Below are 27,532 nucleotides of genomic sequence, written 5' to 3'. Positions count from 1 at the left end.
TAACTTCTGGTTGCCATGGAGCCCCATTCAGTGTCATGCCATTAGAGAAAGGCTCTTGCATCCAGTGTTCTTACACTGCTGAAGATGAGGGAGTACCTGCATAATGAGTTGGCAGCTTTTGGCCATTGATTCTGCTTGGTGTCTATTTGTGTGACTTCATATCAACTCATATAGCTAGCAAATGAATTATGAAACATCACAGATATGCAAAATATCTTGGGAAACTATTGCCTTTATGTTCTTTATAAACCAATAAAATAAATGGCTTATGATAATTGAAAGCACAGGCTTTCAATTAAGGGGGCTGACAAACGAGGGACTGAATGAGATATGAGCAAACACTAATACTTTCCTCTTCTCAGTTTCCAAATTCATTTTCAAATTCCCACTGTTTTTAAGAGACACACTGGAAGATAACAATGGCAGCTTCTCCTTGTTTGCCAGCAGGGCAAGACTGTATAGCATCAGCGGTGTCTTCATAACCTTTAAAATGAAAGACTGCTTCTGACAGTGTGACGCACATTAGTCAGACTGCATATGCGGTAATTCAAACAAGATGAAGCCCCAGTTTATGCATACTTTGCAGGTCTGCTTGCAATTTTGCAAGTAAGCAGATGAGAAAGTGTTTTATGACCAGACGTAGTGTTGAAGCATAGATTTGGTTCTTTTATGTGCAGAAGATGACAGGAAATTTTAGATGACCTAGATAAAAAAAACCTTTTTATAACTGTTTACGCTTTACTGTGAATGTTTAACACCTTAAGTCTTATTCATCATTGCGTTCTTTTTCAAGAGCAAAAGTTAACAATCCCTATGTTTCTTGTGTTCTAACCTTGGTGTCAATGTCTTCTCGGGCACAAACCCCACAATAGAAAAAGAGACATACTGTACTGTATGTGCAAAAACGGGTTTAGAACATGCTGCACCCTACTGCCATCAAGTGGCCAACAGGCAAAACTTCGGATTAATTTGGATCTTGTAATTATCGAGAAACAAGACTTTCAATTCCAAATATTTTTAATAGCTTTCATACATATTATGCATATTTACAGACATCTCTTTTTTGCTTTCTGGAAAATATATTTAATGTTAAAATTTGTAGGGAATCTACATATACTGTATTTAAAATGTTGTGCTTGAGCGTTTCTTTAACACTCCACATTTCTAAGAAACAAAACTTCCCTGACAACCTTTCATGCATTTTTCCTCATTGGAATGTTTCTGAATTGATCTTCTTTTCATAGATTTTTTTTCCTCTTGAGTTGTTCCTAGAGGCAATATGTAAGCATTAACAGAAATTCACTCTCTCTTCAAAAACCAGAATACAAAACAGAAAACAACGATAAACAACAGCAATGTCATGTACTGTATGAAAGGACAAGGAAGTGTTTTTGCAGCTATCCAATTAACAAAGAGAGAATGTGAGGATATCATGGTTATTTCTTTCTCACAATAATTGGCTGTACTTTTTTATTGTCCTTTGTGCCAGGTTACCATGGCCTATACTGTGAGGAGGAGTATAACGAATGCCTGTCAGCCCCCTGTCAGAACTCGGCAACCTGCAAAGACCTCGTTAATGGCTACGAGTGCCTGTGCTCATCAGAGTATGAAGGTATGTGTAGTGTTTGTCAAGTTAATATCATGTTAATGAAGTGTTTTATAGTTCATAAGTTAAAAAAGTTATTATTAGGGCGGCAGTGTGTGGAAGCACAGTGTTTAACAGTACTCCAATTTCCTACAATAAACCAAAAACGTGCAGGCAGGTCAATTGGCTTCTGTGAAAATTGACCCTGGTGTGAGTGTGTATCTGTGTTGTGTCTATGTGTGCCTGCGATGGACTGGTGTCCTGTCCAGGGTGTACCCTGCCTTGTACCAATTTGCATACAAGGATAAGGTCGGCTCCCCTGTGACCCTGTATTGAATCAGGTGCTTAGAGGATGGATGGAAGTTACTACGAAGCCTTCTACTTGGAGCTTCCTATAATTTTTATACGTTAAACTATGTTAAACTGATTGACGTGATCGAAGAAGAGCAACCTTTCTTAAAAGAAGATGATGGTCCCTCCTACAAATTATTGCTTACATTTTGTATAATCTATGAGTTTCACACATTTTGCAGGGCAAACAGCTGTATGAAGTAAAACCATGGGAAATGGGGAAAGCTATTCATCTGGCCTTTCTCAGCCCTGGTGTTACAGCATGTTTCATTTCCATAACAAACAGGCGAACAGTACCAGCACACTCCAGGAATCAACCACTACCCTTCAGCACAGCCCTCCCTGATTCCTGCAACGCCCCTTGCAATAAAAGTTGTAATAGTGGCTCCAGTCATTATCGGAGCAGTTCATGAGCAAGCACAGTTTCTTCACTAAGAATCTTACACTGTATCTTTGGTGGCCAGTGTGACTGATGTACTTTGTACCCCTGTGGAGGATCAATCATGGTTGCCAGCAAGCTCAGAACATACACAGCCAAATGGGCTCCACTTATTTGTACTGTAACTGGTCTTATGTTCTTAAACTAATACAATTAGTTTTCCTGTTACCATGTACTATACCTTCAAGGCCCATGACAGCATTCTAACCATGCATAAAAGGAAAGATGTTCCCCTTGGACCAGATAACTATCAAAATTTCTCTAAAAGGATGTTAATCCTCTTTTCCTCTTTAATGGGATTTGGAGTCTTTGATGAATCCACGAATGTAGTACATGTTTAATTTGCACTGCGGGTATAGAGCACTTGGATTTCAGAATTGCAGAGCTAATATGCTCAGATACCTCCAAAAAATGAAACATTGCTCTTCTTTGTAAATACAGACTAGGGAATATATAGTTTATTCTCATGGGATATACAGTAAATCCTGCTTAAAATATTTGACTCCGTCCTACATTTTCCACTCTGTCTTCTGCGGGAAGAGAGGAGAGATACGACAATGTGTGCATGCGTTTGTTGTGGAGTAAAATCATTAAAAAGCGTTTTCAACCATAAAAGTACAGAAGCAATAACGGAAATGTTTCTTTCTGCTTCATTTAAAGGGAAGCACTGTGAACTCTACAAAGATCCTTGTCTCAAAACCACCTGTCAGAACGGGGGTACCTGTGAGAGCGAAGGACTGAATGCAACCTGCTTGTGTCCACCAGGGTTCTTAGGTGAGCAGTTGGATTAAAATATTGAGAAAACATTTACAGTATAAGCAGCACCTTTATACTGTAAAAAATGTTGCTGGTGTTACTTTTGTTACCTGCAAATGGAATTGAATTAGTACACACCTAAGCCAAGCAGTATTTCCCTGCAGTAACAAAATAATCAGTCCATTAGCCACATCTAAATGAACTATCCCATGCCGAACTCATAGCTCCTGTATGAGGCATGCATGTCATATACTGTATGGTTTTACCTGCCTCGTACACTTTTTGATCTCCAAGTTTTCCCAGGAGAAAATTCACCTCCCTGAGCAGGTTGGTGAAAAAAGACTAAACTTACAGCGATACAGTTTTCAACTTCCTTTGTGTGAATCTGGATGTGTTTTTTTTTAAAGGTTAACACACAACATGGTGCTGCACATGACAAGAGTGTTTCCTTTTCTGTAACGGAACATTTGTGAGAGATATCTAGAGAGACAATTTAATTGCATATTCCATGTGCTGTGGTGCGAATCTTATGATGGAAATTCATTACTTACCACAGCCCATGTCCCCTTGTCAGCCTTTAGATTAAAAACTATTTCTGTGTGCAGAATACATATTGCTCATTAGAAATAAATTTGATTTGTTGCCCATTCAGGTCACAAGTCAGCACTGTAACCTATTAGAAACATGTGCATTACAAGATGATGCCAACCAGCATAATACTCCTCTGATATGTACTGTATAAAATGGAAACCTCATTTTATTAAAGTTTACTGCCTGAAACATTTCAAATACAAAATCTCATCTTACACAAAAACAACAATTCCCCCATCATAAACAACCGTTTGACAAAGTTAACATGATGTATTAAATCAGGCAGTAAGTACTGAAATACAATCATGAGGCAGCATAGTGGCGCAATGGTTCAAATGGCTGCCTTGCAGCACTGGGGCCCTGGGTTATCTTCAGGACTTGACTGCTATGTGTGTGGAGTTTGTATGTTCTCCCTGTATTTGTGTGGGTTTCCCCCAGGTGCTGTCGTTTTCTCCCATGGTCCAAAGACATACTAGTAGATTAATTGCCTTCTGGAAAAAAAATTGGCCCTGGTGTGAGGGTGTACACTATGTGTCTGTGTCTGTCCTGTGATGGACTGGTGTCCCATCCAGGGTGTACCCTGCCTTGCGCCCACTGCTTGCTAGGATAGGCTCTGGATCCCAGGCAAACAGGGATCGGAAGAAGTGATTAGAAAATGATTGGATGCAATCATGAAAGTCCTGTGGCAAACTGCAGCATAAATAATGATCGGGGCATTTTTATACTCTGCCTGAAAGGTCAGCAAAAGAAATATTCTCAGTCACTGACACTTGTGCACTGTATTCATTTTTCCACATTGTTCCACAGATTCTCGACTGGGTAAATATTCCAATGATACAAGTGGTCAGTGAACCAGATCTTCCTGAGTGTTCCTTGCAATGTTGAGCCAAGCATTATTGCACAGTAAAATGAAGGGGTTACACTGAATGTGGTGTAGCTGTAACAGTGGATGGAGCACAGACATAAACATGTGGTCAATGTTACCCTCTCCAGTGAGACTGCTATATAAAACAACCATCTAGAACCTAAAGTCACCTCTTCCCCTGTTCCCATTCAATTATACTAAGTAAATAGTAATTTGACTTTTTAAGTGTTTTCTTTTTTCCCTGTTTTCTTTTGCTGTTGTCCATCTTGAGTCTTCCAGAAAACTCCAGTTTTCCTTTAGGTTTTTAGTTTACTTTTATTTTGCTACAGAGATGTGAAATGTGATACAAATACATGGACGTTTGCTTTTTATATTACTTTATTGCTTGCATTTGGTTGAAATGGGGCCTTTGCGTTTAAAACAGCCACGCAGATCAACACAATGAATAGTTTCTGTCAGGTTCCTATGTTAACTTCCTCATCCGTAGTTAATTTATATCTCAGCCTCTTTTAACAGTCCTCTGAATCAGGTAGTTAGATATCAGTGTGTCTTACAATTCAGCGAACACCTGACTGGTTTCCTCAGATGTACTAGCAGACCTGTCCTTGTTCCCTCTCAGGGGAGAACTGCGACGTCGACATCAATGAGTGTGACAGCAACCCCTGCCATCATGGAGGCACCTGCATTGACCAGTCAAACGGCTTTATCTGCCACTGCCCCCAAGGATGGGTTGGGACCAATTGTGAAATACGTAAGTTTTTTACTTTGTTTTACTTTGTTTTGGTTTACTTTTACTTCACAATTAGCTGTAATTGAAGCTAAAGGTGCATCCACCAGTATTAAAACAAAGGAGGTGATCAATATATAATCAAATATTGTCTGGTTTTTGTGTGAATATAATTGAGAAAAAGCTTTAGAGTTTTAGAGATTCCCGAATGGAATAAATCCATTTTGATTCCATGACGTAAGAAAATAAAAGGTGAAAAATGCCAAAGGGAGTGAATACTTTTTATAGCCACTGTATTTGGTATTTAAACAAAACCAGTAGTATGCCCTCATTAGCAGTAGTTTGTTACTGAAGATCTTTCTTGCTTGATTTATTTTTCTTTATTTTAAATGTCAAACACAAAGACGAATCCAAAGTCGCAGCTTGTTTTTCCTCAACCCAAGAGGAGACCAGGAACACAACCAGCCATTGCAACAGCACACATCAGTTGACACTGCAAAAATACACTTCATAAAACTGTATTTATTGCTGCAATAAATTAAATATTGTAGGTTCTCACTTAACCTGTCCATCTGTATGTTCACCATCCAGATCTGCAGTGGAAGTCCAGCCGAACAGCAGAGACACTGAGCAACATGCCTAGGCACTCCCTGTACATCATCATCGGGGCTCTGTGTGTGGCTTTCGTTCTCATGCTCATCATCCTCATCGTGGGGATCTGCCGCATCAGTCGCATTGAGTACCAGGGCTCCTCCAGACCAGCATACGAGGAATTCTACAACTGCAGGAGCATTGACAGTGAACTGAGCAATGCCATTGCATCCATCCGGCATGCCAGGTATCTGTCACTCTTGCCGAGCTTAGGTGGTCACCATGGATCACTGCAGAAAAGACTGGCACACTGGCTCCTGGGGTCCCCCAGTTTAGACAGGATAACATGAGTAATCACTTACTGTATATAACCACAATCAAGCTAAAGTTGGGATGGATGGCTGAATGGATGGATAGACAGACTGACTGATGGACTGATGAATGACTGATGAATTGATGGATGAATAGATGGAAAGACTGAGCGATGGCTTGATGAATTGGTGGATGAATGGATGAATGGACAGACTGGCTGATGGATTGATGGACAGAAATGACCAATGAATTGATGATTGGATGGATGGACAGACTGAGTGATGGATTGATGAATGGTTGAATGGATGGATAGACTGACCGATGGATAGATGAATGGATGGAATGACGATCTGATTAAAAGATGGATGAATGAATGTGTCATCTACAATACTAGTAGTAACAGTATATTTACAATATCTGTATAAATTTCTTTTCAGATTTGGAAAGAAGTCTAGACCAGCAATGTATGATGCCACTCCAATTGCTTATGAAGACTACAGTCCTGATGACAAGCCTTTGGTGACCTTGATCAAGACAAAAGACTTGTAAAATTAAAATGCCTGTAAACTTTTGGAGAAATGTACTTAAATTACCTTTTAAGTATTTCTTTAAAAAACTAAATTAACAAACATAAGAGGAAAGAATTTGATAAATATATTTTAAATGTCAGAATCTGTGATGTTATTATATTAATACTTTAGTATGCATATACTGGTATGTGCATTTATTTAACAAATGGTGAACAAAATTACTATGTACACAACCGCTACTGGTTAGTAGTATTGGACTAGTTTTAAACAGAGTACTGTGTGAGCTTCCATGGTGCCAGTTTAATTGATAGGGTAAAATAAAATTGTAGAAACAGCATAGAAACATCAACACCTAGTGCTGATAAGAGTAATTGAAAATGTTGTAGTTATAGGTCCATTTGTTATAAAGTACAACAAAAACAAATAGGAAACTGCTTTAGGTTTTGCCTTATATGGTGCATGGTTATACTATATAATTTCTTCATTATTTTATTTTGCAGACCTCACAGATGTCACTTATTTCAGATATGTTTTGCCTGAATTACTAAGATAATTAATGGCTCTTTTGAGAATATGCCGTGATGGGAAAATCAATTGAAATGCTGAAATACGAGAGACGAAAGACATTTATTTGATGCAAGTAAAGATTATTTGATCATTTGCTGCTAATGACAATGTCACTGCTGGGAAGTTCGTTCCAATAGTGAGTTTGCTGTAATTTTGCTTATTTGTAGCAGGTATAGTTTTCTGTAAATGTACAGTATACTATTGTGATGTTTTAAATGGGGTCAGTCTTTAATTCTTCTTAAATGCATCATGTTGAGATATGACAAATATTCTTCCTTGGTCATCTTCCTTTTTTTAAAGAAAACATGTATTTAAATTATTATATGTTGAATGAGATAATAAAGGTCAAAATGAACACTTCCTTTTCTGTACTTCCTGTTCATTCTGAAATATTTGCTTTTTAAGATGAAGCAATTCAGTCTTCTGACAACTGTATTGTACTGTATGTGCAACAGTTAGTAACCGAACAGTTTCAATGGACTTATCAAATATGTGTTGACAACACATCTGTCACTGCTGTGGGAGAGCCTGGGCATACAGTGGCAACGCTTCTGGATTAAGAGCAGCCAGTTGAGGTGGTGTGGGGATCTGGTTAGGATGTTGCCCTGGAGGCTTCAGCTGGAGCCAGGTCAGGCTAGGCTGGAGGATCTCCATCACTTGTCAACGATGTGTTTCTTAAAATTAAAACAGATTTCTTCTGAATTACATTTTGAAAGTATAGTAGATTGTTCATTATGTAGGGAAAGAATGGTCCTTAGATTTTCAGAAACTCCACAAAATCTCATCAATGTTTATTTTATAATGGTTTATTTTTGCACATTGTGGTTTATGATGTTGTGTAAGTGTTTTAATATTTGCACGCTATATAACCATGTTACAAAGCATGTAAAACAAAACACATACACAACAACCAGATTTTGCAGAAACTGAGCTGCAGTTGACAAAGAACAATGACAAAGAACAATACATTACGTTTGATACCCTACCTGTTTGATGAAAAATAAAGTATTGTTAGTAAATATCGTATGACATACTGTAATTTTGCCAGATTAGCCCGTTCCTGCCAGAAAATACTGGAAGCAGGATGGGATTAGTCCATAACCTGCTGTGGATGAATTTGAAAAATAAAATGTGAAACATTCTTAATTTACAGTAGCTGTCCTCTACCAAGAGTGACCAAACTTTTTTCCTGGAGCAGGAATTGAGCAGATTTTATAGGTTGCCTTTAAGTGACCAGCACTTGGAACACTTTTACTGTACTGATTAGTTTACTGTGTTAATCAATTCAGTTCAGTCAGGATCCATGAGAAAAACAAGTTTCTGGTATTTAACCAACCTCCAGACACGTTAACTTGAGCAAATAACTGCTTTAGTGGTCAAATGGAAATTCCTCCATACTGTATACTGTATTAATGGTTTAAAGGTGCTATACGATGGACTGGCATCCTGTCCAGGACGTACCCTCCCCTGTGCCTGTTGCTTGCCTGGATAGGCTTGAGCTCTCATGTGCAATGGTTAGAAAACAGATGGATGTATTATTTAAAGGTGACATGGGAGTTGTCCAGGTGCTCTGGTTTCGTCTCTCAGAGACATGCTGGGTAAGATCAGATGGCTGCTGTACTGCATATCGTCACCCTAGAATTCATCCCCACGAGGAAGAGGGCTGGCAGTGACCCTTCATTAGCCAAACACAACAGAGAGGTGTTAGTGTCTCTCTCCCTTTTGCCCTGTTTTTCAAGTTAGGGGAATACACAGACACAATTCTTCAGAAATCATGTGTAACAGCTGTCCAACCTAGGATTAATGCCATAGTGAAACTTTTTTTCATACGAATTAATTGAACTTACACTTTTCAGTTTTGTATACATGGGTCCATCACCAAAAGTCAGGAGTTTTATCTCTGGTCCATTTCACCATGCTCCTGAAAACAAAATCTGCTCATACTGTTTTTTGACTTTATTTAAGTATTAAAATAATAACGCCAAATAATATAGGTCACAAACAATGTTTATAGAATAATTATTATATTGCATCTTACCATTAATATATTACAACATATCACCTGTCACATTAAATTGCTGTATCTGGAGGGTGTTGTGAAATTAATCAGTCTCAAAATGAATGTAATGATGCATGCTTATTTGTTTCACGCAGGGTGTAAAATACATTACTCTGATTTTAGATGAAATGTGTTTATAATTTTGATTAACTAAAGGCACTGAGCTTTGAATTTGAAATGTGAATGAAGTAATAAAGGAATTCATGCTATTGTTTTTTTAGTTGATGGCAATTATGTCTGGCTCGTATTACCTAATTGTAGTAAGGACTTCAGAGTGGGGAGTGGGGATTTAAAGTTTTTGGAAACTTCAGAAAATTCTGCATTATTACTGCCATGTCAGTTTAAATACGGAGTATGTAACTGAGTCTTTTGGCTTTTATTTCATCCAAGACCTTACCTACTGTAACTGGGTTAATTATTTGATCACCTAGTAAAGCTGACACTATTTTCCTCAAGTAAGCTTCAGGACAATAAAAGCTGGAGTGTCAGCTCCAGAAGCTCCTGTGATCTTCAAAGAATAGCTAGCATCACATAATATGTCTGTGAACAATCACATTTAAGTAGCCTTGAACAAAATGTAAATATTTCCAAGGGAAGAAATAATTACAGTGGATCAATTGAGCTGAATTATCTAGAGGAAACTAGAAGGCAATCCAGAAGCTCCTGTGATCTTCACAGAACTGATTTATATTCTCCTGGCCTGTTGATTACATTCTAAGGCCTGCTAACGGGAGTGAGTGTTTTGTGGCAGGGGTACTGTCTGGTGCCAAGACGAGCATGCTGGTGAGCACTCACACGGTGACATGCCGTCTCACAGCTCAAGGTCCCTGGGTCTGGCATTCAGCATCTGTCCGTATGAAGTTTTACACGTTCTGCGTGTGTTTGCCTGAGGTTTCTTGGGGTACCCTGGCTTCCACCCCCCTCCCATGCAGGAGGACATGGGGGGACAGGTTTGTCGACTTTCAATTTTGTCTTCTAGGGTTTAATTCCTGGTCTGACAAAGGAACGGAGTGGGGGGCACACCAATGCTGTTATTCTGACCGGATCAGAGTAGATTAGGAGCCGCTCTGCCGTTGGCTCAGACTTCAGTAAGGGCTGTGCAGATCAATATGGTGGAAACCAATAGAAGCAGAGTGCTGCAACTAGCAGGCAGCCAGGAGTCAGTTCTCTGACTGCCTTTACAAGCTGTATCTGTCAACCCAGTCCAGAAGCATGGTACCAAACTCGAATAATGAACAACTGAAGCCAGATCCTTGAATGTGTAGCTCATATCAAAGATAAAACCATCTTCATGAGTTTAAATAACGGATGCACATTTCCTCTTTTTTTTTGGCCGAGAAGAGGAACTTATTTTGCTGATGGCAACAACATCACGTTAAACAAAGCCCAACCCTCTCCAAAAATACTTATCGCACACAGTAACCCTTTCTACTGTTTGAGCCACAAGATTCAAGGCAGTAGTTCAGTTACTGAACTATTGCACAATGCTAAGAATAAAGGATGACAGCACTGGAGGTGTCACACTGTCACTAAACGGAGGTATCAATGCTCAGACGTTTCTGGATCAGTACTAGCAGTCTAGCTGCTAGTGCAGTGTAAATCTAACACGATTTTCACAGATGGTTCTTTACTGTTATTTGAGTATGTATTGTCCCTATCACAAAGAGAATAGTTACTGTTATTTTTTTAATCTAAAATGTTGATTAGTAAACATATTTGTCTGACTGGTGCTAGTTAATTCTGAAAAAAAGGATGCTGTCAACGTTCTTTTCACAGAAGAGCACAGAAGATATGTGTAAAACTATAGGAGAAGATGATATTGTGACATATATATATATATGAGATATATGATATATGATCTCATCCCAAAAAGAATTCAATGTGTTGGATTAAAAGATCTAGCGTGAATTTGAATATCCTGTGATATTAAATGTATGTCTGTTGACATGCATGGAAAACATATGGATTTTTCATGCTTTTCTATTAAAGAAAATATTAGAAGTTACAACTCACATTTGGCCACAAAATAGTATCACAATTAACAAGACACTTGGGACTGTTATTGATTGCGCTCCACGCCATCTCCAACGTCAGACTGCCTAGCCCATAATCTCTCTTGCTTTGATTTGTCGATTCAGTCACTTGAAAACGCTACTACTCCTTTGGGGGTCCGTGTTTCTGGACACAGTTTAAACATGAGCAATTGGCTGTTACAGCGAAAGAGGAAACCACCTAGTATTTTCAAGATTTGTATGGCCTAAAGGAGTAAGCATGTCATGAATGATTCATGGAAGTTTTTTTTTTCTTTAACAAGTCATGTTCAATGCTCTTTCTTTCTCCCAATGATCCAATGTGCTGCTAAAAACTGTGAGATTAAAATAATTAATCCCGATTTTACATTAAAATGCCTTTTATTTAAAATGCGATTTTTTTACCTCATTTTAGTAAATCCAGTTTAAATAATGAAATGTTCCTAAAACGTGCTATTACCTTAATGTTTTTTTTAAGTAAAAGCCAAATGTATATGCTTACGCTGTATGAATGCTGTACCGTTTGACCTCTTTTTATTCATGGTAACTTTTTGGGGTTTTTGCTTTTGCTTCACAGAATGATGAAGTCCACTTCTGAAACTTCTGAAGGCCAGCAGAAAGGAGCTCGTTGGGCTCTATGGTGTTATAAAGAATGCGCAGACCTCTTCTCTCGGCTGCCTTCTGCAGTTTCTCATTGGAACTGAGTAAAAAGGTTCCTGTTATTTTTGCAGGCGGAGCTCCGTTCTCGCTTACCATTGGAATTCACTGTTTTCTTCGAATTACTTCGGATTGCAGGGGAGAAGACGAGAGAGAGCATTCTGTGGTAGCAGATGTGAGCTGGACTACACATCAGGCAGAAGCAAACAATAAAATAGCTAGGAAAACCGCGACTGTATTTAATATGTGGCAACCTGCGACAGAACGATTGCAGGTAAGAACCAGGCGATTCTGTTTCGTTTGTTGATTTATAGGTAATATTGTTGAGTTTTCCCGCAATGAAGCGCTTGAATATATGATAAAATAGCTTGCATCCTCAATATAATTTCCATAGCAGTGGTAAATACGTATTGACTACACACGCCTGGATATACCTGTGATATTGTGGAATACGATACTGATGTCAGTGGTCCAGGCTATTGTACTGTATGTAGCCCAGAAGCAGACTTGTATGTGGCTCGTTGTGAGCTTTTCTACATTTGACCATTGCAAGTTAAATCGTTATATCGTATATAGTCCTATATAGTATATGTAATATTTTATAACAGTAACTTGTACCAGTGATGGTACCACACAGCTTCGGATACGGATAAGTTAAATTGAGTGACTGGTACTCATTGACTAGACGGTTTGCCATCTTGTAAAATTGTTAGCATACGAACGCCTGTTGTGCTGTAAATTCAACTTGTGCATGTCCTCGGGGTATATCACTTAGTGTTTTTCTACGCTGTTTCGTGCAACATATGTTTACAAGCTGTTGTATCCTTCTTAGCTTTGTACACAAACTTTTACTTCGCAAACTATTTTTATTTTAATTGAATTCAGTGTGCGTAACGTCGTAATTAACCGGAGAGATTTTGACCTGTTTTGTAGGTGAAACAAAAATGTTAATGACACGTATTGTGGTCTCAGGGGGCTCAGGGTTATCCGTGCTCCAATATTGGCTTCTCGTCCTTTCTCCCTAAATGTTAACCAGATGGCGAATCAGACAGCGTGCCAAATGAACTTGCACAATACCACTGACAACGTTTGGCATGAAGACAGAAAGATTGCATCGCGTAGTAAACTTTGGAATACTGTTCTGAGTGTATTTTGCTCTGCTTTAATCCGTGAATTGGACATTTATTTCCATTAATAACACAATACAAACAAAATAACTTTATGATGTATTTTAATAGTACTGTGTGTTTGTGTAGTCACCTACAAAATTACATGCTATTCGATTATTTTTTACTTTAAAGACTATTGTTTTTTACATTTGGTTTACAAAAATACTGCAACTGTAAGACTGTGTACAGTAAAGCTGTATTTTGCTGTACTTTTTGTTATCGATCACTTAATTTACAGTAATATTCAGGGGAGTTAACGTCACGAACTACTGTCGATTAAAATTTTAGTGAACTTGAGTTTGCGTAACTTTCAGGCACTTAACCGGCACTTAGTAGAACTTTATGCATCTACTTTTGCGCATAGTACAGTATATTACTTTATTCGGATTGTAAAGACGTTACGGCGTATTTTGCAATGCCGGCATTATGTGTATAAGGAACAAAATTGAACTTTTTTGTAAACAGTTTTAATTGTTATAAGTGCAATAAAGAATATCTAACCAAATAACAACCAGAATAAAAACGTCCAAATCCCAGAACCTTTTTTAGTGACTTAATGACGACGGTACAGTAACTCACCTCAGCAGAGAGATGCATCCTAATAGGGTTGTGATATAGCTGTAGTTTGTGAACTTGAAAATTTCAGACTTCAGTAAGTAGTCCAGTATAGCTGAAAACGAAACAGACGTGTGTTACCGCTGGGTTCAAAATCTGACCACTTAATTTTTTCACACATTCCATGGATAGTACACCTCCCCAAGCACAACCACCATACACACAAAACTAAACAAGCAGTTCTTCATTTTGGAAAAACAATTTTAGAAAGAACAGATTGTTTTCTTTGCAATTTAGAAACGGTGAAAATATAGTTCTTTTTTATTTATGACATTAACAAAGCACTGGTGAAGGCATGGTTTACAAGGCCATTAAGCTATCGAAGAAAGAGGGAGGAGAAAACCTTTTCAGAAAGTACAGTACCTCAAAAACTCCATCTTGATAGAGTTCGCTATAATACTGTGCTCAGAGAGATCCGGTGCAGACAGATATTGTCTTTAATTATAGTACTTTTCCTGGCACACTGGCATTCATAAACACCACCTTCTGCTGTTTAATTGCTTCTCGTGCAAATAACAAGACCAATAGAATGATTAGAAAATTTCTAAACAGAGCGAAAAACATGAATAACTTAGGTTTTTCTAATGTTAAAGGTAAAAAAAATACCCCTTTTTGACAAAAACACAGACATCTGCACATTGTTTTTAGTAATTATTTATTTATTTAGATTTGTTTTGTATTGTAGTCACAAAATTGACTGCATGTGAAGATGGCTATTCTATGAATTTAATTGAAAAACTGGGATACATCTGAAGCTGATTGTTAGGCACTGGGCAGCACAGAGTGCCCGTTGTTAGCTTTGAGCATCCACGGTGCACAGATTGTCTGGAACTGGAGGATTGCCTTGGTAACAGCAGTACAATATCTGGTGCCTTACAGATGCAGTGGTGCCAAGGCCTTGTTTTAACAGTACCTCATTATCCACAGTTCCTTCAGTTCATGTGAACCCACCGTTTGTGGAATTCTAAAGACATCTCCATTATCCATCTGTATAGCTACTGTACTGTACGCATTACTGTGTGTACTTACCTTGTGACTGGAATGGCCTTTGGAAATGACAGCTTTCTATATACACTCTATTCAGTATGATATAACTGGGTTGGTAGTTTGGCAGTAGGAATTGTTACAAAATGGAGGGTTTCAGGGTTTCAGGAGATGGACACGAAGATGTAGTCAAGCTCCCTTTTATGTACAACAAAGAAATCTCCACAAAAGAAAAACAGACACTAGCTTGTTTTTTAGTTCTAACTACATTTAATCCATATATCCCCTCCTGTAGATAGCTGGGATGCTTCTATCCCTCTCTGATGAAGACAAGAACTGCAGTATTGCCTTCACCTGCTGGCCTCTTACAACAGTTATCGATATATTCATGAATGCCCTTGATACAGTGTAATTAAAACTTAATTTTTTTAAGGAAGTGAACATTACAGGCTTTATACATTAATGAATTCAATTGTGATAAATACATTGTGCAATACATAAGGAGTCCTGAATACAGTTTGTCAATATCATAACTGTAAAAATAAGTAAATATGAAACATGGCACACTGCCACAATTCAAACAGTATAAGGAATAGAGTACGACTTCCTAGGGCATTCGTACTCATACCTGAGCATTTGTACTCACACCTGACCAGCCTCTGGACAGACTGCTGTGGGATGATCCACCACTCGTCCTGTTCAGCTGCAGCCCACGGGTGAAGTTTGTTTGTCATTTTCCTAATGTTTTACCATCCTAGTCGTTGTTATCCTGATACTGTATCGCCTTGCATTGTAATGCACAAGCATTTCATCAGTGTATCACTAATCCGCGAGGCTATCCTCAGTGTTCACCAAAGGTATTCCAAATCTGGAAAGGAGATTCTTCTCCACATCAGCATCACTCTACCCCCCCACCCACAGGATAACTTGAACAACTAAGAAATCAGCATAGTGGTCACCACAACATCTCCACCATGTTGTCTTCCATCAGGTCTCTCAAGGACAAAACACCTAACTCCCCTCTCTGCTACCACATCAGATGCTCACAGAATGCTCCTACAGAAGACAGCATATCTGTCTCTGAGCTGCCAGGTTGTTATGACTTTGTGGCCTCCGAGCATGCAAACTATTTTCATGCAGCCACAGCCATACAGCTGATATGTGTGTTATTTCTTTCTAGAACTTCTTATGTTGTAGCCTACAGTCTGAAAATGATTCCATAGATGGTTCAGATGGATGTGATAGTCCTGGACCAGTATAAAGTATATACAGTGCCTTGCGAAAGTATTCGGCCCCCTTGAACTTTTCAACCTTTTGCCACATTTCAGGCTTCAAACATAAAGATATAAATTTTTTATTTTATGTGAAGAATCACCAACAAGTGGGACACAATTGTGAAGTGGAACGAAATCTATTGGATTTTTGAAACTTTTTTAACTAATAAAAAAATGAAAAGTGGGGCGTGCAAAATTATTCGGCCCCTTTACTTTCAGTGCAGCAAACTCACTCCAGAAGTTCAGCGAGGATCTCTGAATGATCCAATGTTGTCCTAAATGACTGATGGTGATAAATAGAATCCACCTGTGTGTAATCAAGTCTCTGTATAAATGCACCTGCTCTGTGATAGTCTCAAGGTTCTGTTGAAAGCGCAGAGAGCATCATGAAGACCAAGGAACACACCAGGCAGGTCCGTAATACTGTTGTGGAGAAGTTTAAAGCCGGATTTGGATACAAAAAGATTTCCCAAGCTTCAAACATCCCAAGGAGCACTGTGCAAGCGATCATCTTGAAATGGAAGGAGTATCAGACCACTGCAAATCTACCAAGACCTGGCCGTCCCTCTAAACTTTCAGCTCAGACAAGGAGAAGACTGATCAGAGATGCAGCCAAGAGGCCCATGATCACTCTGGATGAACTGCAGAGAACTACAGCTGAGGTGGGAGAGTCTGTCCATAGGACAACAATCAGTCTTACACTGCACAAATCTGGCCTTTATGGAAGAGTGGCAAGAAGAAAGCCATTTCTCAAAGATATCCATAAAAAGTCTCGTCTAAAGTTTGCCACAAGCCACCTGGGAGACACCCCAAACATGTGGAAGAAGGTGCTCTGGTCAGATGAAACCAAAATCGAACTTTTTGGCCACAATGCAAAACGAAATGTTTGGCGTAAAAGCAACACAGCTCATCACCCTCAACACACCATCCCCACTGTCAAACATGGTGGTGGCAGCATCATGGTTTGGGCCTGCTTTTCTTCAGCAGGGACAGGGAAGATGGTTAAAATTGAGGGGAAGATGGATGCAGCCAAATACAGGACCATTCTGGATGAAAACCTGTTGGAGTCTGCAAAAGACCTGAAACTGGGACGGAGATTTATCTTCCAACAAGACAATGATCCCAAACATACAGCAAAATCTACAAAGGAATGGTTCACAAATAAACGTATCCAGGTGTTTGAATGGCCAAGTCAAAGTCCAGACCTGAATCCAATCGAGAATCTGTGGAAAGAGCTGAAAACTGCTGTTCACAAACGCTCTCCATCCAACCTCACTGAGCTCGAGCTGTTTTGCAAGGAAGAATGGGCAAGAATTTCAGTCTCTCGATGGGCAAAACTGATAGACATACCCCAAGCGACTTGCAGCTGTAATCGCAGCAAAAGGTGGCTCTACAAAGTATTAACGCAAGGGGGCCGAATAATTTTGCACGCCCCACTTTTCATTTTTTTATTAGTTAAAAAAGTTTCAAAAATCCAATAGATTTCGTTCCACTTCACAATTGTGTTCCACTTGTTGGTGATTCTTCACATAAAATAAAAAATTTATATCTTTATGTTTGAAGCCTGAAATGTGGCAAAAGGTTGAAAAGTTCAAGGGGGCCGAATACTTTCGCAAGGCACTGTATACTGACACACTCTCTCAGTTATCACCTCAGACTTTTGTTGTTGCACAGAAGATTGTAATTTTGTTTTGCAGTTTTCAGCATTTTACTCCTGAATGGCTTATGATCATTTTCACTCAAGACAGCAAGGTACACTACATGCTTTTGGTCTTCGAAAAAGTAAAATTGCTCAAACTATATTGTTTATATGTATGAACCCCTCCAATGAAAAAGTCATGAAATACTGCAGGATTCTAAATGTGTATTGGAAGAAGTGTCTGACTAAAAGTTACACAGGCTGCTACATTATGTGTCCATGACATGCACTGTTGAAAACTGTTGTTCTTTTAAACTCAGCATTAGGAGGTTTAAAACTTAATTGGCCATGTTTTGCCTTGTCCATGATAAAATTGTGTTCAAGTCTTTGTGTCATGGTTTGGCTGCCATCTCAGATTTGATGAAAAACACTTGAGTGAGTCGCCAGTTAAATCCAAACAAAAGCGAAACATGGCAAGCATATCATAAGTCATGTTGTCTGTCAAGGAGCTTTCACAGCAAATAGCTGCCTTTTAAAAAACATGGCCGCCACAAACCATTAAAATTTATTGGTGTACAGAAATTCCATATTTTCCATTTCCCGATTTTGTTAGTACAGTGTGCCAGACTCAGGAAATTTCAAGTAGTCCCAGATCTTATGCCCAGGCCATGACACTGCCTCCACCATGCTATAGGATAGAGCCAGGAGCGTTTTGGAACAAAGTTTTATGGACATATGAGACCAAGATAAACCTTAACCAAAGTGATGGAAATGTTAAAGTGTGGAGAAAGAAAGGAACTGCATACAGTACGTTCCAAAAAACACAACCTCATGTGTGAAGCATGGGAGAGGTAGTCATGCATGGCCGCCTTTGGAACTGACTCATGTCTGTACTAATGATGTAAGTAGTGGTAGTAGCAGTAGAATTAATTCTGAAGTTTACAGAAACTTCAATTAAATTCACAGACTCCCTTTCTTGGGAAATGTTACACCGACTGCACTGACACATTTGGACCTTCCAAGTTTGCAGCGATACTTTTCTGCCCACACCAGATCATTGTGAGACTTAGCAGGCTTGGGAATCCTTGGAAGTCTTCAAAACCTATCAATTTTCTTGTGCTTTAGCAGGTGTAGTCTGAAAAGAAATATGTGGATGGATGAAATGGCTGTGATGTTCCTGAATCACTGTGGTGATCCTCTATCTTATCTTGGTTTAAAGGAACTTACTTAGAACAGCACTTTTTGTTATTTACAGCATTTCACTGAATAGCCGGGATATTTTGTAACCAGGAAATCAAGTGACGTCTGTTGTCATGGAATTGTTCATTGTAGAAGATACAGTACATAGCCCAGTTCCTCTATTTTTTTGGATATGTACAGTAAGCATTTTAAGACATTGCAGATCTGAAGTACAGTAATACCCATTCAATTATGAATTGGCTTCATTACTCTGCTCTCCTCCCCACTGATAGCTGATGTGTGGTGAGCGTTCTGGCGCACTATGGCTGCTGTCGCATCATCCAGGTGGATGCTGCACATTGGTGGTGGTGGAGGGGAGTCCCCATTACCTGTAAAGCGCTTTGAGTGGAGTGTCCAGAAAAGCGCTATATAAGTGTAAGCAATTATTATTAATTATTATTAATTACTTAACTTGTGATTTCACAGTTCAACATAAAACTCCCTTTCCTGAATTCTGATTCAGCTACTCTGGAGCACAGAATATGGCTTATTGTTTCACTTAGTTACTTTTGAACATAGAGAAATACTGCTAACATGTTGCACATTTTTTTGTTCTTGAATTGAAAACCACTTGTTCATCTCTCCTTTAATATAGGGCTCAGCCTGCTCTTTGCTCAAGGGCCTGCTGTTTGAGACACTCAGGAGCTCCTCTTTTATTCTTTCGGATTTAAAATAATATATGCTTTGCATTCAGTGCATTCAAATGTTTTGTTACTCTTTCCGTGAGTGGTAATCATTTGGCTTAAAGAAGGCACACACATCGTATGTTCCAATTGTTTTCACCTCTATAGGAACATAAATCAGACAGAGTCAAACAGTTTGTCAGAAACCACATAGCAAATTTTGTTATACCCAGGTTAGGTTGTGTTACAAATCCATCTGCCATTTTATTTTAGTCAAATGGAAAAGATTTTGATGACATTTTCAGGACCTTGCTTGGATGGAAAAAGCCAAAAAGATTCAGGCATTAAGGCGTTTTTTTGTTTGGACTTGACAGGTTTAAGGTTTGCTGCTCAAATTACACTGTACTGTGGCATTTTAGACTTGTGAAACAAAACCGCACATTTAAATCAGAAGGGTGAGGTTGCAGTTGAATGAACCCTGAAGCTGTCCCAGTCACTGTATTAAAATTCATTAAATGTTTTTATGTTTGTTGCTTAGCATTCATATGTGAATTTTATATTTTTCTATCTTTTTCCTTTTCTTAACCTATAAGGCTGATTGTTCATAGGGCTTTAAATCAATTCTTGAAACTTACTGAGCTGCATATTTGAGGCCTTATTTTAGAAATGTTAATATATTGTACAAACGCAATCTGTGCACCCTTTCAGTGCTTAAACACCTGACTGGTTTGTTCAACTTTTAAGAATAGCAATAGGTCATTATTTTAGTACTTTTGAGTGTTTTACTAATATTTTTGTCAGAGAAAAAAATGTGCTCACCATCTTATTGTTTCTATTCTGAAATTTTGCATATTTTATACTGAAAAACACTTTTGAAAGCAAGGCGCATGTATTACATTGTAGGCTTCTGATCTGGTAAGTTTCAGTGCTCTTACAGGATGTTTAGATTTTATTGACATGTATATAACTTATACTGTATATCTATGTAATGTTTTGAAATAAGGAAAACAAAGAAATAATTCTTAAGGCTTTTTGTTGGACACATCCATTTTGCAAAAAGTCTGGAAAGGATATGAAAACTGTAGTGTAAAAAGTGCGTATATTCCACAACTTCTTCTGTAACCACATGTGTCAATAATAAATGATGAGGCAAATTCCAATAACTTACTGGGGTTTCACCTCAATAACTGCAGGCCTTAAAATGCAAGTAATGTACATACTGGTGTTCCTGTCTCACAGATGGCATTTATATGTAAGCTGTTTGTCTTTAAGAGCTGCAACAAGATTTATTGCATCAGTCCCTTCCATTATGAATAAACACTACACACTGTGAAGTTTCTCCTCTTTGTGGTCTTCTGGTTTGTTTATAGAGCATATGCTTGTGTATCTAGATTGTGACATTGTGGTTAAAGAGTACTCATTCTCAGAAACAGAGTCAAGCTTATTGTTATCTTGGAATAAAACTGAAGCTTCTTTTTATGTGTTTAACCTCTGGATTCCAGCCAGTTCCTGTTGATGCACTGCCATTCCTACACCCCAGCCAACATCTGTGACAGTCAAGTACTGTCTTTCTCAATAAGTTTGCTCCAGGCTCTCCTTACTTTTGCTGAAATGATTGTGTTCCAAACATTTAAGTTTCAAGAACCAGTGACACCAGGGTTATCGGGTACAAAATCAATTTAGAAATGCACATTTTCAATAAATTCTGGTCTTTTGTACACTGTTTTCCATTATGGAAAACCTGCTACCTGGCACATACTGTACTCAGTTGTTTTACTTTACCCATAAATTTTAATACATATACTGTACAATACTATATAATCCAGTAATAAAAATAAAACAGAGGTTTTTTAATGTAGTGAAACAGCTATCATTTAAAAACAAATGAAAAGTATCAAACACTGATTCAGCTCCCAGTGGACACATTTCTGGACAAACCTAGTGGAATTTGATAAATCTGTGTTTTAAAGTGAGACTAAGTGGGCTAATAATTTCAAGTCTCTAAATCCTAAACCTCAAATGCTATGATTTTCACCCTCAAATCAAGATTGCAGAATTTCCTGACAATCATATCATGCCTGGAGACTTTATTTGTTTTGATCATTTTAGAAATGTATGGCCTCTTCACTGTTCTTTCTCTGCTGAAGACTGGCAGAGAGACATTTCACTTATAATTCATGCCATGGACCAATCAAGTAGACAGCTTATTTTTTAGCCTATGGAGAAAGCAATAAAGGGGAAACTACAGAGAAACACACACAGGAAAATGTACAAAGTGCTGAGCCTACAAGAACTGTTTACCTGTCATAGCTGACACGTATTTAAATGTGTTTAAAACAGGAAACAATAATGGAATGCAAGAACGTTGATGTAGTGTGGCTTAATCAAACCAAGTTAAAGGAGAAGCTGTTAACTTTGTCTATGGAGATATCCAGTACCTGATCTAAAAGCTGTCGTTAAAGGTCATCTGCTATGCGGAGACTGAAACATCCAGTATATCCAGAAGACCACACTTCCCATGTCTGGATGAGAGCAGCTGGCAACTCATTTTATATAGTGTAAAAGTGTATATACAGCATGGTCAGCAAAAAAAACTTTGTTATAACTTCTCAGTAATTCAGCATCTTGACACTGATTTTATACCCTAAGGCTTTGTCAGTGAAGTCTGTATGCTCAGTGTTTTCCTGCTTGTCTCTCTGTAGTAAGGTACCATCAGTTCTGAACATGTCAGCTGTGTTTTTGCTTCTTTGCTACAGACCTAAAATGCTGTAAATATATTTTGGCAGAATTAAGTGAATGTCACATACATATCACAACTTGTTTTACTGTCTTCTCCCCTCTGGCATAGCTGGGGTTCAATTATAACAATCTGAATTTAGTTAGGAAGAACCATTTGTACTTCAGTATACTGGCCAGTGTACAGCCATCTGCTTGTCTGCTTTCCAGAGGGCTCTTTCATCTCTCCACTCACTTCCTTCTTGCTGACCCTGGGCATCCTTGTCAGTCAGCGTCTTGAATTGGATGTGTGCGTCGCAAAATAAATACGCAGTACTTACAGCAGACACATCCTGCTCTCCGTTGTGTGCTGACCTCAAACCCTGTAGAAGTTGCTACTGACGTATTTGAATATATTTGAAATATCACATAATTATCTTTGGCATAGCTTAATACAGAAAACATGTTAAGCATCCGTTTTTAGTTCCCAAGTGTTACCACGAAGATATGGTCCCCAGTATAAACATTCCATTTATTAAAAGTTCAAATCAACAGTGGGCTTCATATAAACTATTTCTATTACATTGCATGGATATATAAAATGAAACTACTGTTCATATGATATGAGCATTGCAATAGTATACCGTTCCAAAAAAAAGAAATACGTAAAACAAACATACGATCCATAATATTCTCTGTTTTTAGTCGGCGTGAGTGAGTAGTATTGTATTCATATTGTTCTGTGGATAACAATAAAGCATATTTTAGCCTGCGTGAACAAAACATACCATCTTTCTGAAGGTTTTTAGAGTGGTAATTGGGATCCCACAGAGAGGAAGAGCAAGTCGGAGAAATACAGTTCTTACAAGACTCCAGATCTCAATGACTTGAAATCTTCTTTCACAAGGAATGTTTTCCCCAGGGCCTGGAAGCCTTTACTTAACATCTGTAATCTGTTAAGGATCATGCACACTGCTATATAGATTAGGATACAGTATAGTTAAAATACTGGTTCAGCTAATGCATTGTATGGCCTATAATGACATTTATTTTGTTAGCTAAGACGCATTTTTCTTTGTACCTGAATATGTCTTTGTTTAAAATATCTGCGGCACCGAAGAAAAGGTAACTGCATCCTGATGACACAGACTGCATGGCATGTTGTAAATGTTAGTTTTCTCTTTAATTGGAAGCTGTCATTATTGTAGCTTTCTTAAATCTGTGTTTCCAGTGATAGAAGAGTGCTAAGGTGAGTGAGGCATTATTATAAAGAAAAAAGAACTGTAAAAGGAAACAAAATAGTGTTAATGACATGCTGAAAGTCTGTGATGACTTCTACTACAGGGCATGGTGAGAGTTAGACATTTCCATACAAACACACTCTGCCCTCACCTAATGTTGCAGAACATTCTCATTGGAGGCCTATAAGTGATAATTGAAAAGCACCAGTAATCTTCAAAGCATTTTACAAAGGAAAGTAAAAAAGGAATTCAAGTCAAACTGTGCCTTGCAGACTTGACGATACTATTTTTATAGTTGTCAGCTGTGTTTCATGTAAGGAGCATTATTACAAAAAAAAGATGTCAGACGCAAGATAAGGGCAAGATTCCACATACGCTATTGATTTAAATGTAATGTAACTTTCTCTCTTTAAAAGATGTGCAGCCTGAAAATGATTTTACTGTACGGCTGTGAGGTGCCTCTTTGTCTTCAAGAGCCTTTTGTTGTAATACGAACTGATTTATTCCAAAGAGAACTATTCAGAAAATATGACATTTTCTCTAAAGATATGTTGGTTTCTGTCTGTAATATTGTGCCATCTTAACCTTTCCTGTAGAACTTTTCTGGGAAGAAAGCAAGCCAAGGTCAGGACGTCAAAGGTTCCTGTCCGTCCACACTATTGCCAGCAGCCTTAGCACAGGCTGTCCTGTTTGTACTTTTATCAGATCATTATTGACTTGTACTTTGCTCTAGACATCTCGTAAGAGGTACCACATGGATCCCAACTCTAATAGATAAGTAGCTGAACAAATTGACATCTGAACACCACTGTTTTTGTTTTTTTGGAAAAAAATAAGTTAGTACTGTACATATTTGAATATCTTTTGTTATGGCCATGATCAACAAAATGGAAAATCGGATACTTTAAATGCGAGGTGTTTGTTTCCGTTACAATGTTATGATGTGGTATAGGAGAAATGTCGGTTACATAGTAAAGACATACACATTGAGCTGCTTAATATTCAGATTCGCACACCACACTTTGCTTGATCTTAAAAAACACCTCAGCCAAGCTGGATTAGTCTGCCATAGCCTGGAATACACTCTACAGATTAAAAGATAGCATTGCCATTGTGTTGCAGTATAGCAGTATAGAGGTGATTTTTCAGCATCTTGTTTTTCCCCATTATTAAACTGTGCATTTATAAACATTCTGGCAGAGCATGAATTAACTGGAGAGTTACGTCAGCAGCTGGAAGTCATGTTAAATATTTCAGTAGTTCAAATAAACTCTTATTAAAGGCAAAGAAGTCATGCAATTCATTTAGTGAGCTTTATTGGGGTAACTCATCTGACGGAGGAGAAGGAAAACCAGTTTATAAGGAAATCCCAAAGAAGTTTTCTCTATATTGAAGGGAACTCAGACATCCCCCCAAAAAAAAGTCAAGGTTAAAATGAGACCATGGTCAATTTCCACCTGGAATGATGTCCCCTTAAATAATATATAAATAATATATGTAATATCTCTGGAAATGATAACAGTAGAAGCCTGGTTTGTGGATTAAATTAAAGCTAAAGAAGCTCTGACAGGGGGAGCCTCAATGAGAAAAAATCATCCAAGAACAGAAGGATGAAGACAAACTTGTAAATGAAGAAAGATCCAGAAGCAGGCTACTGTAAATCTCAAAAAAGTTTTGAGGAGTGTAGCAGTTGAAAGTAAGGCAGACTGTGTGAAATACGTATCTGACCAACATACCCTACAGTAAGTGCCTGAGGTAAAGGGTTCAAAAGGCATAAACTTAAGTTGTTGTGAGCCGTTTTGTGTTGTGTTGTGAGAGTTTCACTGCTTTGACTAGCAGCTAAAGTGGTCAATGACTAGATTGCAGAAGGTAAGAAGGAACGTTTCAGTCTTGTGAGTTGTGAAGAGAGAGAGAGATGACAAAGCACATTTAACCAGAATACATGTGGATGACTATACTTAGAGGGACTGATCCCAATGGGCGGAATGGGGAAGGGGGGAAGGGAGAGCAGGTGAGTGGCTCCAGTGGAAACAGGGAAAGAGGCGCACGTGTTTCCATAGATGCGAAGGCCTGAGCTGAAGGCAGGGGTACAGATCTGGAGCCGGGCAGAGGAGCCGCCAAAGGAAAGCAGGAATCCGAGGCACCTGGGAAGTGGGACTGAGCCTTGCCAGGACTGCAAGTGGAACAATCTGGGGGATAGAGTCGAGAGCGGAGAGGTGGAAAGAGAATCTGCTGCCTGGCCACAGCTGAACGAAGGCGGCAAGGGCGTTGGACGCAGACAATCAAGAAGAAATACTTCAAAATAATTTACACAAAGAGCAAAATAGGTTTTCATTTCAGTCTTTGGGAATTTAAGATATGCTCAGGTTTAGAAATGGCGAAAGGGCAGATTCTTACATTAAGCATAACATGCATCCAGGATTTTTATCTTAAAACTTGTATCATAATACTTACAATTCCATAATATTTCCTTACACCCAGTCTCAGAAGAAGCAGTGACTTTCTTTTTGCAACCACAGGAATGTCAGCTCCTTTCAGAGCATTTAAAATGTTGATGCTAAGGTCACCAAACTTTTATAGACATGTGGCTTTTGTTGTACTGTATTTTTATTTTTTTAGGTTTTGGGGTCAGAGAGGATTCTCGGGTTACACTGAGGGTGAGACATGGGGGTGTTCTTTTCTGCTGGAACTGTAGGCTTCCAGTTTTGGTTTTTGCCACAGAAGCTGCATTTGGTTAAGTTCCCAAAGAATTCTGGACAAGCTGAGGGGTAACTGTGGACAGACTGATAGCTTTCTTCAACCTCAGTAGCATATTATTTCATTTCTTAAATACCTCACTGGTCTAGCACTTAAAAGGCCTCTCTGGCAAGTGTGACAGTGTATGAAAGAAACTGGAATGCAATGTTGTCCATCCACTATATTTATTTTCAGAAATTAGAATCTGAATTTTCAATGTTTGAAAGCAACTATAGTATGTCTTCTCCTTGGCAGGAAAAGAGGTGCCTTTTTTAAAATGAAAGCAGAGAGATGACTCCGTGGGATGACTGGCTCAATATAGTACATAGTTCCACCTTAGTTGGCAAACTATACATTTAAAAGCCTCATCAGACTAAAGGGCCACAAGCCATTAGTGCTCTGCACAACAATTCATGGTTCTCTTCGTCAGCAAATACTCAGCATTTCGTTACATGAAAAGCAAATACCATTCCAAGATGTTTAAGAATAGTCAGAGCACTTTTGGAACCTAAGTAATGTTAAGTAGCACTGAGGTATTTTAGTAAACATATTGATTATATGGAAAAAATATTTTTAGGTCAGCATTGCAAAATGGAATGCTTACTGTATGTACTATCTGCAGTTCTGAAGAATGGGGAAACCAAGTATTATGTAACTCCACCTGGAGTAGATTTCCTGTTGATTATTCCAACCAGCATTTGTAGAACCCAAAGGAGAGGACTCATGGTGATCTAAATCTAACATATGCACTGGAGTGTGGAATATTGCGAGACATAACACAGACCCGGCTGAAGGCCACAAACACAGTTGTAAGGATGTGGAAGACTGGGTGGAAAGTGAGATGCTTGTAATTTTCTCTAATTTTTGAAGTATCTTCTGTCCTTTAATAACACTTTTGGAGAGCTCACATGTGGCAGGTCCTGAACTGCCTCCCAAGGCTTGAATTTGGGGTCCCAGGGTGAAATCCGTTTGGGTGAAGGGTGGAGAAGTAGGGATTTTCCTAATTGCTGTCAAACTATAGGATTTCCAGTTTACACTGTGGAAAACACTGGTGCGGTTCAAAAGGTTTCGATGGAAAGTGTTGTAAGCTTTTGCAAGGTACAGTATGTGTAAAACAGGTTTTATACAGTGTCATTCTGTGCGTCTACTAAACCATTAGATGAGGATTGTACAGGATTCTTTATGCAATCTTAGACATACTGTACACTGCAGAACCGAAGTCTTAGACATTTTGCAT

General features: G+C 38.5%; 2 protein-coding genes and 1 long non-coding RNA gene across 4 annotated transcripts in view; 2 read left to right on the top strand and 1 right to left on the bottom strand.

The window, feature by feature from the left end:
• dner (delta/notch-like EGF repeat containing) overlaps positions 1-7,674 on the top strand; it is a 70,578-nt gene extending 62,904 nt beyond the window's left edge. For both annotated transcript variants that reach the window (XM_088613029.1, XM_088613018.1), the window contains 5 exons: positions 1,490-1,612; positions 3,036-3,149; positions 5,207-5,338; positions 5,906-6,152; positions 6,655-7,674. In XM_088613029.1, the coding sequence (XP_088469155.1) occupies positions 1,490-1,612; positions 3,036-3,149; positions 5,207-5,338; positions 5,906-6,152; positions 6,655-6,766 (728 nt within the window). In that variant the 3' untranslated portion in view covers positions 6,767-7,674. The remainder of the gene's footprint in view (positions 1-1,489; positions 1,613-3,035; positions 3,150-5,206; positions 5,339-5,905; positions 6,153-6,654) is intronic.
• On the bottom strand, positions 7,383-14,014 carry LOC148676788 (uncharacterized). The gene is made up of 2 exons (XR_015928533.1): positions 13,809-14,014; positions 7,383-7,988 (listed from the first exon to the last, which is right to left on the bottom strand). It is a non-coding gene; the product is annotated as an uncharacterized LOC148676788 (long non-coding RNA).
• pid1 (phosphotyrosine interaction domain containing 1) overlaps positions 12,106-27,532 on the top strand; it is a 33,908-nt gene continuing 18,481 nt past the window's right edge. Inside the window, exon 1 of the mRNA XM_088613042.1 lies at positions 12,106-12,334. Coding sequence (XP_088469168.1) covers positions 12,305-12,334 — 30 coding nt within the window. The 5' untranslated portion in view covers positions 12,106-12,304. The remainder of the gene's footprint in view (positions 12,335-27,532) is intronic.

Source organism: Lepisosteus platostomus, chromosome 2 (assembly GCF_059453375.1).
Source record: "Lepisosteus platostomus isolate fLepPlt1 chromosome 2, fLepPlt1.hap1, whole genome shotgun sequence".
In the NCBI taxonomy this organism is placed as follows: Eukaryota; Metazoa; Chordata; class Actinopteri; order Semionotiformes; family Lepisosteidae; genus Lepisosteus; species Lepisosteus platostomus.
This window is presented reverse-complemented; position numbering and strand designations above follow the sequence as displayed.